This window comes from Leucopleurus acutus (genome assembly GCF_964270905.1).
Source record: "Leucopleurus acutus genome assembly, chromosome: 2".
NCBI classification, from domain to species: Eukaryota; Metazoa; Chordata; class Mammalia; order Artiodactyla; family Delphinidae; genus Leucopleurus; species Leucopleurus acutus.
The window spans coordinates 47,790,509-47,804,884 of NC_139143.1; the positions used below are offsets into that span (position 1 = coordinate 47,790,509).

At 43.3% G+C, this 14,376-nt stretch overlaps 1 protein-coding gene across 2 annotated transcripts; it reads right to left on the bottom strand.

The window, feature by feature from the left end:
- Positions 1–2,871: 2,871 nt before the first annotated feature.
- On the bottom strand, positions 2,872–13,725 carry NEK2 (NIMA related kinase 2; the record flags this gene model as incomplete). 2 transcript variants are annotated; one of them, XM_082865612.1, is made up of 8 exons in its annotated part: positions 2,872–3,098; positions 5,881–6,006; positions 7,433–7,652; positions 8,698–8,824; positions 9,558–9,640; positions 11,731–11,971; positions 12,241–12,458; positions 13,630–13,725. In XM_082865612.1, the coding sequence occupies 8 exons, from the start codon at positions 13,723–13,725 to the stop codon at positions 2,872–2,874; spliced, it is 1,338 nt and encodes a 445-aa protein (XP_082721738.1). The 2 variants fall into 2 exon arrangements, with proteins under 2 accessions (XP_082721738.1, XP_082721739.1); XM_082865613.1 differs by lacking the exon at positions 5,881–6,006.
- Between the last annotated feature and the right edge of the window lie 651 nt (positions 13,726–14,376).

Here is a 14,376-nt window from a genome sequence, read left to right on the forward strand (position 1 = left end):
TTCCTAAGGTAGGAAAGGAGTTTCCTAAAGAAAGGACTGGTTTCACGAGTGTGGGTCCAGTGTAGTCACATAGGCCTCACATGTAGAAGGAGCTGGCATTCAGAAGGGTCCACCTGGAGTCTAATGCTCCCTGCTTGCAGTCTTGAAATTCATCATGTGTTGCTGAATTCGTGTTTTGTAAGTCCAGTCCAGTGGGGCAGGGGTGCAGGTATGGGCTCAGGGCCTCAGCTCACATGGTCCCGCCTCCTGCCCCTGGGGCACCGAGCCCCACCCAGCCTCCCACACTCTGTTCCCAGAGGGGCCTCAGCATGGGCAGGGCAAGGGTGTCCAGAAGTTTCTCCGGAGAGGGGCTGGCGGCAGCTGCCTCCCAATGCCTTTCCCCGTCCTGGGCTGGCAGCCCCAGAGCATGGCTGGTGGGCAGCCAGCTAGAGGCCTTATCTTGGCAGGGGCGATCCAGGCACCTCGATCAAGGTACAAAGGAAGTCCCAGCTTGGAGGTGTAAGATCCTTGGGGGGACCTATCTGCTGTAGTGGAGGCTGTGGGCTCCACTTCTCCAAACCAGCAGTGTGTAGGGCAGGCGCCAGAGTCATGCGTCCCCAGGCACCTGTCACAGGCATGTGTGTGTGTGTCTCTTCTGGCCAGCTTGAGTCACAAAATATGAATTACATAATTTCAGTGATCCCACAGATGAGCTAAATGTGCTGCTACTTGCATTTAAAACTGGCATCACACTACATAAAAGATGAATAGTAAAGTTCATGCTAATAATTTAAAATTTCAAATTCTCTTTACTTATAAAATTAAATAGCAAACAACACCACAATAAGCAGAGGGACCTTGGAAGAAAGGACAAGGCTTTATATATACCTTTACTTTTATCTATTTATTTATAAACTTTATTTATTTTTGGCTGTGTTGGGTCTTCGTTGCTGCGCGCGGGCTTTCTCTAGTTGCAGCGAGCGGGGGCTACTCTTCGTTGTGGTGCACGGGCTTCTCATTGCAGTGGCTTCTCGTTGTGCAGCATGGGCTCTAGACGCGTGGGCTTCAGCAGTTGTAGCACACGGGCTCAGTAGTTGTGGCTCGCGGGCTCTAGAGCACAGGCTCAGTAGTTGTGGCGCACAGGCGGAGCTGCTCTGCTGCATGTGGGATCTTCCTGGACCAGGGCTCAAATCCGTGTCCCCTGCATTGGCAGGTGGATTCTTAACCACTGCACCCCAGGGAAGTCCCATATGTACTTCTAATGGTACTTGTTTCCTGCTTTTTGAACCACATTTTTATTTTGCACTGGGCCCTGCAAATTATACTCAACATTTACATCAAAGTGGTTCTGTTAGGATCAATCTGTGGGTATACCATAAAGGCCTGGTAATCAGTTTCTGATTGTATTTCGATATTATATCTTTGATAGAACTACGTTATCAATGGTGTAATAAACCTATAATAAGATAACTAATAAAGGAGCTATTTCTTCCCATTTATGACATTATAACCCTTCATAACTTGGTCTTATTTCATTAAGCTAAAAGGATTAGCATTGCCAGGAAAACATCACATGAAAAATGTGATGGGCACAGCAAGGACTGCTAATTCATATTAAAAGTCAGACATGTAAAAAAAAATCCATCAAAACCAAAATAAGTTTCCTTCAAGGGTGGGGTATATTCCAACAAGTTTCAGCTGAGATCAGGTTTCTCAAGAGTGGTACTCTGACATTTAGTTGTGAGGGCCGTCCTGTGCACTATAGGATGTTTAGCAGCATCCCTGGTCTCTACCCAAGAGATGCCAGTAGCACCCTCCCTCCAATCATAACAGTTAAAAATATCTCCAGACATTGCAAATATACCCTGGGGGGCAAAACTGCCCCCGTAAGAACCACTGGCTTAGATGGACAAATGAGATGGGTAGTAAAGTGCCGTATAGCTCTTGCGAGCATCACATTCTCTTCCCTACCCTCCAATGCCTAAATATCATCAACACAGACTCCCTCCAACTAAGATCAACAAATACAAGCGATATGAATACAGGAAAACTAAAGAATTCTTTTATTTAGTGAAAAAAGAGTGGGCAAATGACAGACAGCTCACATACTGTTAAACAGGATAAAAAGGGAAAGAAAAAGAGTAGAGACATCATAGTGATGGATTTTCACAAAAGGGGACAGATTTAAACTACAGAGCAAGGGGATATTTATAAGCGAGACGTCAAGGTATTAGTGACCAATCTATATCCAATTAGGTTTTCTCTAAGCTCAAGAACATTTAAAGCCTCAGACTTAAATTTTAACTCTAGACGTGACAATTGTAAGCACACCACTTCAGTTCCTTAAAACTTCTAAGTGCTGCTCCTGGGTAAATATCTTTTTCTAATATTATTTCCCCACCCCAACATATAGAATATAACATTTCATGTTCCAGTAGTAATCACACACAGGATTAAAAACCCAACTGGCCAAGAAAGCGTTATTCTTTCTATGAAGCGTTCTTTACAATACCTTTTTTTTTTTTTTTTTTTTTTTTTTTGCGGTACGCGGGCCTCTCAGTGTTGTGGCCTCTCCCGTTGCGGAGCACAGGCTCCGGATGTGCAGGCTCAGCGGCCATGGCTCACAGGCCCAGCCGTGGGATCTTCCCGGACCGGGGCATGAATCCACGTCCCCTGCATCAGCAGGTGGACTCTCAATCACTGCGCCACCAGGGAAGCCCCATTGGTACAATTCTTGCTGAAAAACAGCAAGAGTAATACCAAACCACCCTGCTTACTATAGAAAAGGCACGGCTCGCAGAACCAAGTATACTGGCTACAGCAGTAGAATACCCATCGCGAAAGGGCTGGCAACATTAAACACTGTGCACAGGTCTGTGTCTCTGGGTCAGGCTAGCGCATGCCCAGGATCTGTCTGCTTTTCAGTTGGTAAGTTTTCTCAATGTCTGACAGGGCTTGAGCGCGAAGCTGAGCAGCATGAAGCCTTTTTTTCAGGTCCTTGCACTTGGATTTGAAGGTGAGCTGATTCTCAGAATTCTCACTCCTCATGACATTCTCCTTACTCTCCCCACTGAAATGAACTTTCTTCTTCGTTATCGAGGATGTAAGATCAAAAAGTTCTTTAGAAAAAAAAAGAAAAGGTTTTTGAGTTTCATGAACAGGAGATGAACTCCTCCATACTTATCAAACTTACCAAAATATTTATTGTCAGTTTGCATGTGAAATCTGGGTACCTGTTTATTCTCTCTGGGATAGGAGTGTTAAACAAAATTCAACTGAGCAAATATTAAAGGTCTTACTGGCTTTATTCAACGATTCATAAATCGGGCAGCATCCCATCCAGAAGACAGAAAGGAGTTCTAAGGAGCTGTACAAAAGGAAAGGCTTTTATAGGTAGAAGGGGGCAGGACCAGGAAGTTACACCAGCAAGGGGGGGGATTGTCTGTGGCAAGGTCACCGTCCTTTAGGGGACAGCAGGGGTCTATCAGGCAGATGACCTCACTAGTGCTGACCAGGTAATTCCAGATTAACTGGTTTAAGATTCCATTCCTGAGAGAGGCTGAAACTGCCAGTAAGTTAGGTATTAAGTCCTGATTTGGTGACATCTGGTGACCAGTGACTCCATTTTGGATCTGTTGTCTCTTTTTTAACAGGTTAGGGGCATGAGGTTGGCAGAAATCAATCAGCCTTTTAATCTGTAGCCAAAAATCAAGGAACCTATGTTTTATTCTCTCACAATCAACATTCCTCTTAAGGTTAAATGCACTGAGGATTGTGGGCCACAATATAAAACTTCTGGAAACCAATGTTATTTATCTCTATGCTTGAAAGCAAGTGCCATTCTACCTAGAACACATACTTCCAGAAAAGTACGGAAGCAGAAGCTCGTCTTCACAGCGAGCACCTACAGTTTTGGCTAAATACTTAAGAACACATTTTAAAGCGGCTTAACTGGCCAGAAACTTCTTCCAAAAAGAACCTAAGCAAGATTCAGCATGGTAAAAGTAAATCGAGTTAACAGTGAGTGAACTGTACTTTTAACATGAAAAAAATAATAATCTACTTAAAGTGGCTACACTATTAGGAACTGACAACTATCTGGGGGTCAGGGACTTGAAGGTTTGAATTCTAAAACCTTTTTGTTTTTCCTTTGCGTTCATTTAAAGGAAATACGTTCAAATATTTACTGAGCTCACTGTATGGGTCGTTGTGGACCAAACAAAGGCCCTATTGTGGTAGGAGGAGATAGACCATAAACAAATAAACAAGCCCATATGAGGAATATTTGAGGATGGTGTGTGCTGTGAAGGAAATGAACACGGAGAGAGGGAGACAGAGGTGCTGGGGGTGTTGGCAGTGATGAAGCTGCATAATAAGGTGACTTCTGAGCAGAGACCTGATGAGAGTGAGGAAGTAAGAAGTCACGTGACTAGCTAGAGATGAACGTTCCAGTCCAAAGAAATGGAGACGCCCTGAGGGAGGAGCAGGCTGCCCTCCGACTGTCCCAACTTCCTATTTCATACACGGCTTCTCTGCAAGGCATTTTACGAGATTGCTTTTAGGCCTCAACTCCATTGTTTCAAATAGATCCACCTTTATTACCACAAACACCTATACATTTGTAAACAGACAGTGTAAACTGTAAATCCTACTAATAAGACAGTTTTATAAGAAAGTGTTTAAAAAAAGAATTAGTATTTCATTAAATAGACTAAGTAGAGCTTTTAAAAAGATGCTGTTGCTTACTGTGATGATCTCAATTTATTTGTTTTCCTCATGTCTGAATTTTATAGCCCAAGGATGGGGAGAGGATATTTCCAACTGTCTTGAGTTCACAAGGGCACCCCCTCCCCACCGCTTTGTTGCTTTTCTTAGGGCTCTGACATGCTCAGTACTTTAAAACACCTCCTACCCACATTGGACACCACTCCCACAGCTCATTTTAAGTCTCTGCCATGATTCGCATACCGGTAGATTCTTCTACCTACGTGTCCTACGAAGTGAAACACATCATCCTTTGCCAGCTCTTCTCACCCTTTGCTCAAAGACTCTCAGGGCAAGATGTAAATAAACTCTTTAACTGGGAGAGCCGTCCCCAACAGGACCTTCCATATAGTTCTCGGCAACGGGCTTGATGCATGACGCTTACCCAGATAAAAATTCCTCCTCACTCTATCATAGTAATCATGATTTTAAGTCTACTTTATCTTTATGGATGGCAGTGTGGAATCTAAGAGAAGCTGAAATAAATATTTTAAAAATACTGAAATGGTAGATCGCAATATTGAGAAAAAAGAGATTTACTTCCATCACTGGTTTCATTTGTTTCCATCACTTATTACAGAGCATACGCAGGTATTAAGCAGTCACACTTTGACATACACGTTTCAATTGGAACGGGTCTTAGCAAAGATCCAAAAGTAATGGCCTATTCTACAGCTGGCTTATCACACCTTTTAAGCCATACTTTCTATGAAGGATGTGGCAAATATGAGTTGGTCGTGTGGTAATAGTAAAATGCTAGGATTTTCACTTGAAAATGGAGAGAAATGTAGAGTTTTGAAAATATACCCAGAGAAAAATCTGAAAGGCACAGCATTTCTATAAAATGACCTAGTTTTTAAAAATAAATATCAAATACTGAACACAGTTTGATAAAGCAAATAAAACCGAAGATGAAATCACCCTGACTCATTGCCTCATGTCTCTGATCACAGTTAAGTCAGTCATTGCTAAAACACAATTTTTATCTCCACTGAAATGCATATATTCAATTCACTCCATCATAAAATTCAAGACTCTGGAAATTTAAAGGGCTGCCAAAGCCACCTTCGGGGCAACGCTGGTGCCCGTTTCCTCATTTGTGGCACCAACTTCTGTTCTCTGAGCTGGTTCTCATACCTGGACCACCCGCCAGAGACAGGAACTTCTGGTCCTTCAGCAGGCTGTAATTCCTCAACAGACTTTCTGCTCTGGCCAGCTTGTTCTCTGCCAGTCTCTCACGAACACAAAGCTCACGTTCCTTCTCTTTAAGAAGGGAATGGAACGAGAAAGAAAGAAATTAACAAGTGGCATAAACAGTTCACATTTGGTAATCTTACCGCTTTTCCTTATCGCTAAGGCTAACAGCCTGACCTCTGATGAGTCATGTTTTGTGAAGGGTTTCCTACTGTATACTCCAGCCAACCGGACTGTTCCCGTTTCATAATGCTGTGTGGTTAGTATGTTGTTTGTTGTCTTAGGTTTTCTCCTAAGGACTGGCTTAAGCACAAGGACAAAGTCAGCTTCACAACCAAAGGGTTGTGATTTGTGGGAATAACTCATGGGGGAAAACAAAGAGCTACTGCCATCCCTGCTCTCCACGGAGAAGGGGCAACAGTTCATTTTCCGGGCGTTACCCGGCTGCGGTACAAACCCTTCTCCCTCTGGGTGAATGACAGCACCCAAATAGAAGGGAAAAAACCACAGCTCAGTTAGGTGGTACTAACAAAGGCTATTATTTATTCATGGCCCAGCATTCAGAGAGTTCAGATTTCAGCTGCTTTGTGAAATTACAAAACACTGGGGAAAGTTTTAATGAAAAGTTTTTGGTTGTTTGTTTTTTGTGGGTTTTGTTTTTTTTTTTAAAGAATTCTTTTGACAGAAGAGACAAAGATTTTCAGGTAAGCACAGACTGTACCTCCCACAGACAGCGTATCTCACAGTACTAGACAATTATCATTAGGAAGTAAAACATTAACAAACGCATTTAGATGCTTTGTAAGTACGTTTAAATAGAAAAACACTTATGAAGTCTGCATTGGCATTGAGCTGCAGAAGCGAGATTGGGTGAGCCATGAGGGGGGAAGGAGACAGTCGCAGCCCGTCTCATCCCTCGATGTCAAAATGCAGAGCTGCACTGCTGCTGCTGCCTTGCAGAATCCTAAAACCTGGGTAGCAGCTCTCACTTTAGTGGAGTAGACAGAGTTGCAACATCAAAAACTCATTAGCACCCAGTCCGTCAATACCCATCAGAGTATTTAAGTATCTTGTACCCACATGCTCTGTGGAACTGCCCAAATACATCTAGTCTTACACACTGTAGGATTTCAGACCCGGGCTGTGTTGGAGCAGCGTATCAGAAGGGAGAAGCGCTGGCAAATTCTAAGACCTTCTTTACAAAGGGAAACCTCAGGGTCCATATATTAAGAAAGATAAAGAAAAGAGTGGCTCTACAGCCCAGGGCTGGGCTGTCACAGTTACGGCCCAACAATGTGACGACAACAGCTGATCCCAGAGAAAGAGGCTCAACGTGAAGGTGCAGCAAGCTTGATGTGCATATCTTGGTTTCGCAAGTATTTATAAAAACGTTCTAATAGAACACAGACATGAGATCCTCTGTTCAGATGGATTTTCACATATATTAGAATAAGCTTCCTGGAGCTCTCTGTGCTTCACCCCCACTCAGACTTACGCTCCAGGTTTTCTTCCCTTGCTCTGAGGGCTCGCTCCCGCTCCTGTAACTGTATTTCCTTCAGTTTCAGCTCACTCAGTACAGGGCTGGAGTCCTGCAACTTTCCTGGTTCTCCTAATCGCCGCCCTCTTCTCTCAGGATTTCTCCTTTGCTCTTCTGCAACCAAGTCTGCTATCAAAGGATTCTCAAGAATTTCTTCAACAGAAGGTCGATGGTAATCCTGGGAAAAAAATATTCGGTGTTACAGGCACACTACATAATGGACTACTCATCCTGAAAGAGCAGTGACATTTAAAACAGCATATATTTCCAAGGCAAAAGAAAGGACTCCTTTACAGATGGTTTTTTTTTTTTTTACTTGCACAGCACTATAGTTCAACATCTGTATATACTACAGAGTGATCACCACCACAAGTTCAGTTACCATCCATCACCATGCAACTGACCCCCTTCGCCCATTTTGCCCATTCCCCCCGCCCCAACACACACACATGGGTCTTAAACACCTGAAAAATAAGTTCACTGGTGGCTTTAACTCATGAGGTTCTGGGTCCACAAAGTAATGCAGATTTTAACTTACCTTTTTTCCCCTTTTAACCTAAGAAGGCTCAATCCCTGTGCTGTGCTGGGTAGTGTTGCTAGGGTCGGTCTGTTTCAGGGCACGTACTGCCCTTGCATCTCCAAACTACATTAAGCAGGGTGCTCTCTCACCGACCTTCAATCCTATTACTCCACCTGCATCCTTCCTTCTCTTTGAACTCCCACAGCATTTAACTCTATTCTTACACAGCCCGATCCCTAGGACATCTCCCTCCCCATCCCACTGCCAGATTTTTTTCTACATAATCTCTTTATTTCCCCTCTACTCTTTTTAGTCAGCCCTCCCCCACGATTCCCATCTCTAATGATCTCTAATCTCTCAGAGCTAGAGGCAGAGTAATAAGGTATTATTCCTGGCCCCTTCCTGTACCACCTGCCACTTTGAGGTAGGCAAGGACAAGTGGAACTGAGGATTTGGATCCTTATTGCAATCTCTCCTTGCTACCAACCATCTGTTAGCATGGCAGAGTGGGAGGAGACACAAAGAAAGCACAGAAGGCAGGCCTGCAATGTGCCAAGGATACATGTTTTCACTCGTGGTAACAGTAGATTTAGCTAAAGAAATATATTTAATGTTTCTTTAGACTCATCGCTCCACGAGAGCATACACTGCAAAACTTAGCTGAGAGATGGAAACATACAGTATATCATCTTATAAACTTTACCTTTAAATTTAACATCCTTGTAATGATGTCATTTAATTCATCAGAGTAACGATATGGAATTCGCCTGAATTTGCCTTCTCTGATCTTCCCAGCTAGTTCTTTCTGGTTGAAAGCTGTAAATGGAGGCCTGGGGAAAAAAATTTTTTTTTAAATGTAAAAATGAAAATATATAAGAAGAAGCAAACCAAAAGCAGAGTTTAAGGTCCAGTTTGTATTTATGCTTCTACTTCTAGGATCTTCTTCTGTAGCTCAGTTTCCCAACCTTGGCACTACTGACATTTGGAGCCACATGATTCTGTTATGGGGACTGTCCTTTGCATTGTTTAGTATGTTTTGCAGCATCACTGACCTCTGTCCATTAGATGCCAGTAGCTATCCCTAGTTGTGACAACTAAAATGTCTCCAGACATTGTCAAATGTCCCATGGGAGGCAGAACGGGGGGACAAAATTCCCCTTCGCTGGTTGAGAACCACTGCTCTACAGAATACTTTAGAAGGGAAAAAACAGAAAGAAAAAAGGGAAAGAATCAGAACTCTTTCCTGTCCAAACCCTAGACTGCTTCTCTAGATCTTTATTTCATTTCTTCCACAGGCTTGACCTATATGCTCTCCCCTTGAGCTAAGCTCAGTCTAACAGAGAAACATCTAACCAGGTTAGAAGCTTGAACAAGTCTAGATCCAGCCTCAGGGATTATATTACTAATTTGTAAATAATTTTTTTTAACCTGTCCATTTACCTTAATTTTAACCCACGTCAGACTTGAATGTGCATAGATGCTCAAAAAGCTGAACCTGGTGAAAGGTGACAAATCTCTCTAAGTGTAAACCTCAGACTAAATATCTGTCTTCATTATACTTACATTAATGCACACAGTTCATACAGCAAGCAACCTAGTGACCAGATATCTGACTTCTCATTGTAGGACATGTGATTCATTTGTTCCTTAAGGGGGGAAAAAAAAAAAGGTAAGAAAATAGGAGTTTAAAGTTCATTTTGTTTTAAAACTTATAAAATTAGTCCTGGGACAAAAATGGAACCTTAAAGTTTGGTAATATTCACTCAAGGAAAAGAAGGGAACAAATTTTATATTATAAATATTTTATATCTGTAACAAAAATTCCAAATACAAAAGGCTGATTAGATCTTGTATCATAACAACAAAAAGATGGTACTTTATACTTTATATTCAAATTTAAAATGGAAAAAAGGCAATGATCTTATCCTAATACACTTTTTCATATATAATTCATTCACTTATTTTTCATTCGCAAATATTTATTATGTTACTACAGGCAAGGCACTGGCAAGTTAAAGGTGAACATGAGATAGCTCTACCCTCTACCCTCAAAAAATTCATAATCTAGAAACTCCATTTTAAAAGAACCACAGAAAATTCTAGAATAACATCTAGCCCACATTTAAATGAATATAGACATAAATGGCTAATTGAATCATTCATTTATATATTTTTCCCTTAGTCCACTTATACACCACAGTAGTAAGTAATATTCTCACTTCCTATTTTAATTGTTTGCCTTTCTTCCACACGTACAGTAACAACAGTCCACCACGGCTCTTATTCTCAACAGAGGGCACAGAGGCAAGTACTGTACTGAAATCTTCAGAAGTCTTCTTAGTAATTTAAAGTCCAGCAGGGGAGTCTGGTACCACTTCCTGACAATCCCATAGGGAAGGCTAAACTGATCTATTTACAAGGGCAGGGGGGAACAGGAGCAAAAGAATTGTGCAGGTTTCAATTTTTCCAAGAACCACCTCTGGATAATTTTGCTTTATATCAAAGGCTTTCTATTTGGAATCTGATCCAGTGAGAAAACGACACTGCTCTGGCCATGTCTGAGTCAAAAACAAAATCACTGGGCTTCCCTGGTGGCGCAGTGGTTGAGAGTCCGCCTGCCAATGCAGGGGACGCGGGTTCGTGCCCCGGTCCGGGAGGATCCCACATGCTGCGGAGCGGCTGGGCCCGTAAGCCATGGCTGCTGAGCCTGCACGTCCGGAGCCTGTGCTCCGTAACGGGAGAGGCCATGGCAGTGAGAGGCCCACGTACCGCAAAAAAAAAAAAAAAAAATCACTAATTTACAACGTTTTATACTGTAGTCAGATTGGTTAACATAACTAAAAAAGACTGAGAAAATCCTGAAAATGTTTGTGAACAGCTAAAAACATAAATCTCTCTCCATCTTTATCTGCTCATCTTTCATATACAACACATTGGTGCTATCACTTATTGATTCAAGCTTTTCAAAAGTCACTAGAGAGCCATAAACAGTTCATACCCTTTGACCCAGAAATGTCATTTCGAGAGCTAAACACCAAGGAAATAACCAAAAAGGAAGAAAGAATAATTCATACAAAGACATGCATAGCAGTGCTCTTTAGAATGGTGAGACATTTTGGAAACAAAATATTCAGCAACTGAGGAAACAGGTAAATGGGTGGACTCTGCAGCTGCACTGTAGGAAAAGGCAATAAAAAAAGAGTAAGTACAAAAAGTTAACACTGCAAAAATATGTTGTCAGAAGTGAGTGAGCCTTCTGGGCCCTGAATCTCCATGCACAAGAATCACCTAGAAGGTCTGTTAAAATACAAAGTCCAAGATAAAAAGTGGTGGAGGACAAACAAAGAAAAAAGAAGATGAGTGCAAAGACCTGTCCAGAGATCCAAATTCACTGGATTTGGGGCTCAGGACTCTGCATTTTAAACGATCACCCCAGATGAGTTCCAGCTGGTGTCCAGGACCTACGGCACTTTGGGAAGTGCTGCTCTTGAGGGCAGAGACAAAACCTATCTCATCTTTGTGATCCCAGAGCTTAGCACTTGGTAGTCATTCAACGAAAGCTTGATTTATACTGCTAATACAGGAACTTAATGGTCTGGTGGTCCATTTGGAAAAATATAAATTTAAAATAAAACAGTATTGTTAATTCTTGGCTATTGGATATTACTAAACAAACAAAAAGTTGAGTGTTTAGCATTAAGATGTTTAAAAAGCATCTAAATTCTGAAATACTTACAGGAGACATATAATAAGGTGTGCCAACAAATGTTTTTGCAAAACTCGTATCGTGGTTTAATATCCTAGCTAACCCAAAGTCTCCAAGCTTAACGTTTTGCTTGCCATCCAGGAAAACATTGGCTGGTTTCAGATCCCGATGCAGCACAGTATGACCACCATCACTTCGTCTGTGACATTCCTTTAGGGCCAGAGTCAACTGAGTCATCACTCGAAGAACAAACTCTTCATCCAAGTATTGTCTGAAATCAAAGCAGTTATATAGCCTATAACTTCTGAATAAAACCATAACAAAGATGGGATGATGTGAATTATCTAGTTTTCAAAGTGTACACACAGGGAAATAAATTGATATGAAATATGGGTGCTGACGTACCAGGGATTTTCTAAAGTACCGTGGACCCACCAAACAAACACCAGAAGACTCTTCCGCATTACTAAGTACTCTGTCCCTGATCCTAATACAGGATGCTTAACAGAAGCAAAACTAGGCCCATTTAAGAGATTTTACCTTTCCTTGGTCCCCTTTGTAATTGCACTAGCCAGGTCCCCTCCTTCACAATATTCCATTACAATGTACAGTGTTGTGTTGGTTCGGTCAATAATTCTATCATAGTATCGGACGATATTTGGATGCTTCAGCTCACGAAGTAAATTCACTTCAGAAACAAGCATGTGTTTCTCAGCTTCTGTCATGGAGCCATAGTCCAGTTCCTTCCAAACTAAGATCTGAAATAAAAATTTCCAAGGTACAAATAAATTCATACTCAAAACCTTTTTAAAAACTTTTAAAAATTACTTCTCTAGTAAGTAGATCATACAGTGACATCATCTAATGTAGTTCAATGAACCTAAGGACCCCTGAGTTTACTTCCATAATCTTCCCAATTTTTCAGCAGTAAATGATGCAACAGAGAGTGACGAGGTACATTAGACCTCCCCCAACCCCCTAACCTCCGTTGCTTAGTCAAAGCTGGTCAAAGCTGGGGCAGAGGTAGTCAAAGTCCTCGAACATTCCAAGTCAAGATTTCCAAGGTAAGAGAACTTAGTAAAGGTCCTTCCGTCAGAGCCAATTTCCTCTCCATTGTTTCTTTGTGTAAAGTCTACCTACACACCTTGGGAAATCTGAATCCAACAATCCGAATAATGGGTATTTTAAATGAATTCTGACTACAAGACATAAAAGTTCGAGGTGCTGATGTTCATGACCGAGAGGGCTCTTCTCTAAAAACAGCTCAGGAGGGCTTCCCTGGTGGCGCAGTGATTGGGAGTCCGCCTGCCAATGCAGGGGACACGGGTTCGTGCCCCAGTCCGGGAGGATCCCACATGCCGCGGAGCGGCTGGGCCCGTGAGCCATGGCCGCTGAGCCTGAGCGTCCGGAGCCTGTGCTCCACAACGGGAGAGGCCACAACAGTGAGAGGCCCGCGTACCGCAAAAAAAAAAACAGCTCAGGAGTCAGCTAGCTGTCACCAACTGAAGGCCCTTAGCAGGTCAAATTGGGGAAAAGGAAGAAAATGGAAGAGAAAGGAAAAAAGATGGAAAAAATATATATACATATAACATAAATATATAAAAATGCGCAATCTCATGTAAATAGCAAAGCGGTGTTATGTATTTGACAATATTCTATTTGGCACATTCTATTAATTTTATTTAAAGATTAAGGACAGATTCACAAATGAAAAATAAAAAAAAAAAGGAAAAAGGGACACAGTTTCCCATCCCTTGAGAGACCCAGGACCGACACAGACCTGAGGGGAGATGGCTAACTCTTCTGAGCACCCTGCCTTCCAGACGCACAGCCCCAGGCCCCTCGCTTCCCTTCGGCGGCAGAGGGCGCGCCCCCCGCAGTTTGCACAACCGCGGCGGGGGCGGAGACAGGCACCAAGCCCGCGCTCACCTTGCCATCGCTCTTCCTCCGGATCTTCTGGCAGCGGCCGTAGGAGCCCGTGCCAATGGTGTACAGCACCTCGTAGTCCTCCGCCCGAGTCGGCATGGCCAGACCCGCGCAGGACACCTGAACGTCGCACCACGGTCGCGGATATGCAGCCACCGAGTCGGAGACCTCAAGCCACAGCGCCAGGCCGCCCCAGTCTCCAGCCCAGTTTAACCGTCGCGGGCCCCCGCCTCGCAGTCTATTGGCCTGCGGTAAGGCCGCTTCGCCTCTCTGATTGGCTAAGAAGAACACAACACCCTGGGCATCTTGGGAAAAGTGTATCGCTAGGCAACCGCGTCGGCGTCGGTGTCGGCGTCTGCTTCCGACGTCTCGGGAGAAAGGGGCGGAGCTAAAACCAAAGAGAGGGCGGGGCACAGAAGGCCGCAGTTCCAGGCGGTTCCCCGTCACCCTGTTCCTCTGGCTGAGGTCGCCAAGGCAACCGAAGTCCAGAGACCTCTCTTCAGACTTTTCTGCTCACTGCCTCAACCAGCTGCCTTTGCACTCTGACCTCTCACGCAACCCATTCTCTGTACGCGCCCTCCTCTCTCAGGTTCCTGTACCCTGAGCCCGGGGCAGGGTCACGCTAAAGTCTGGGTGAGAACTGAGTACAGAGATGAAAAGGACTGTCTCTCCCTGAAGGGTGCGCGAATAAGTGCTGACAGTGCTGCGGGACTGTGTACCGTGCTTGCGGGACAAGCACTTTACATGTAT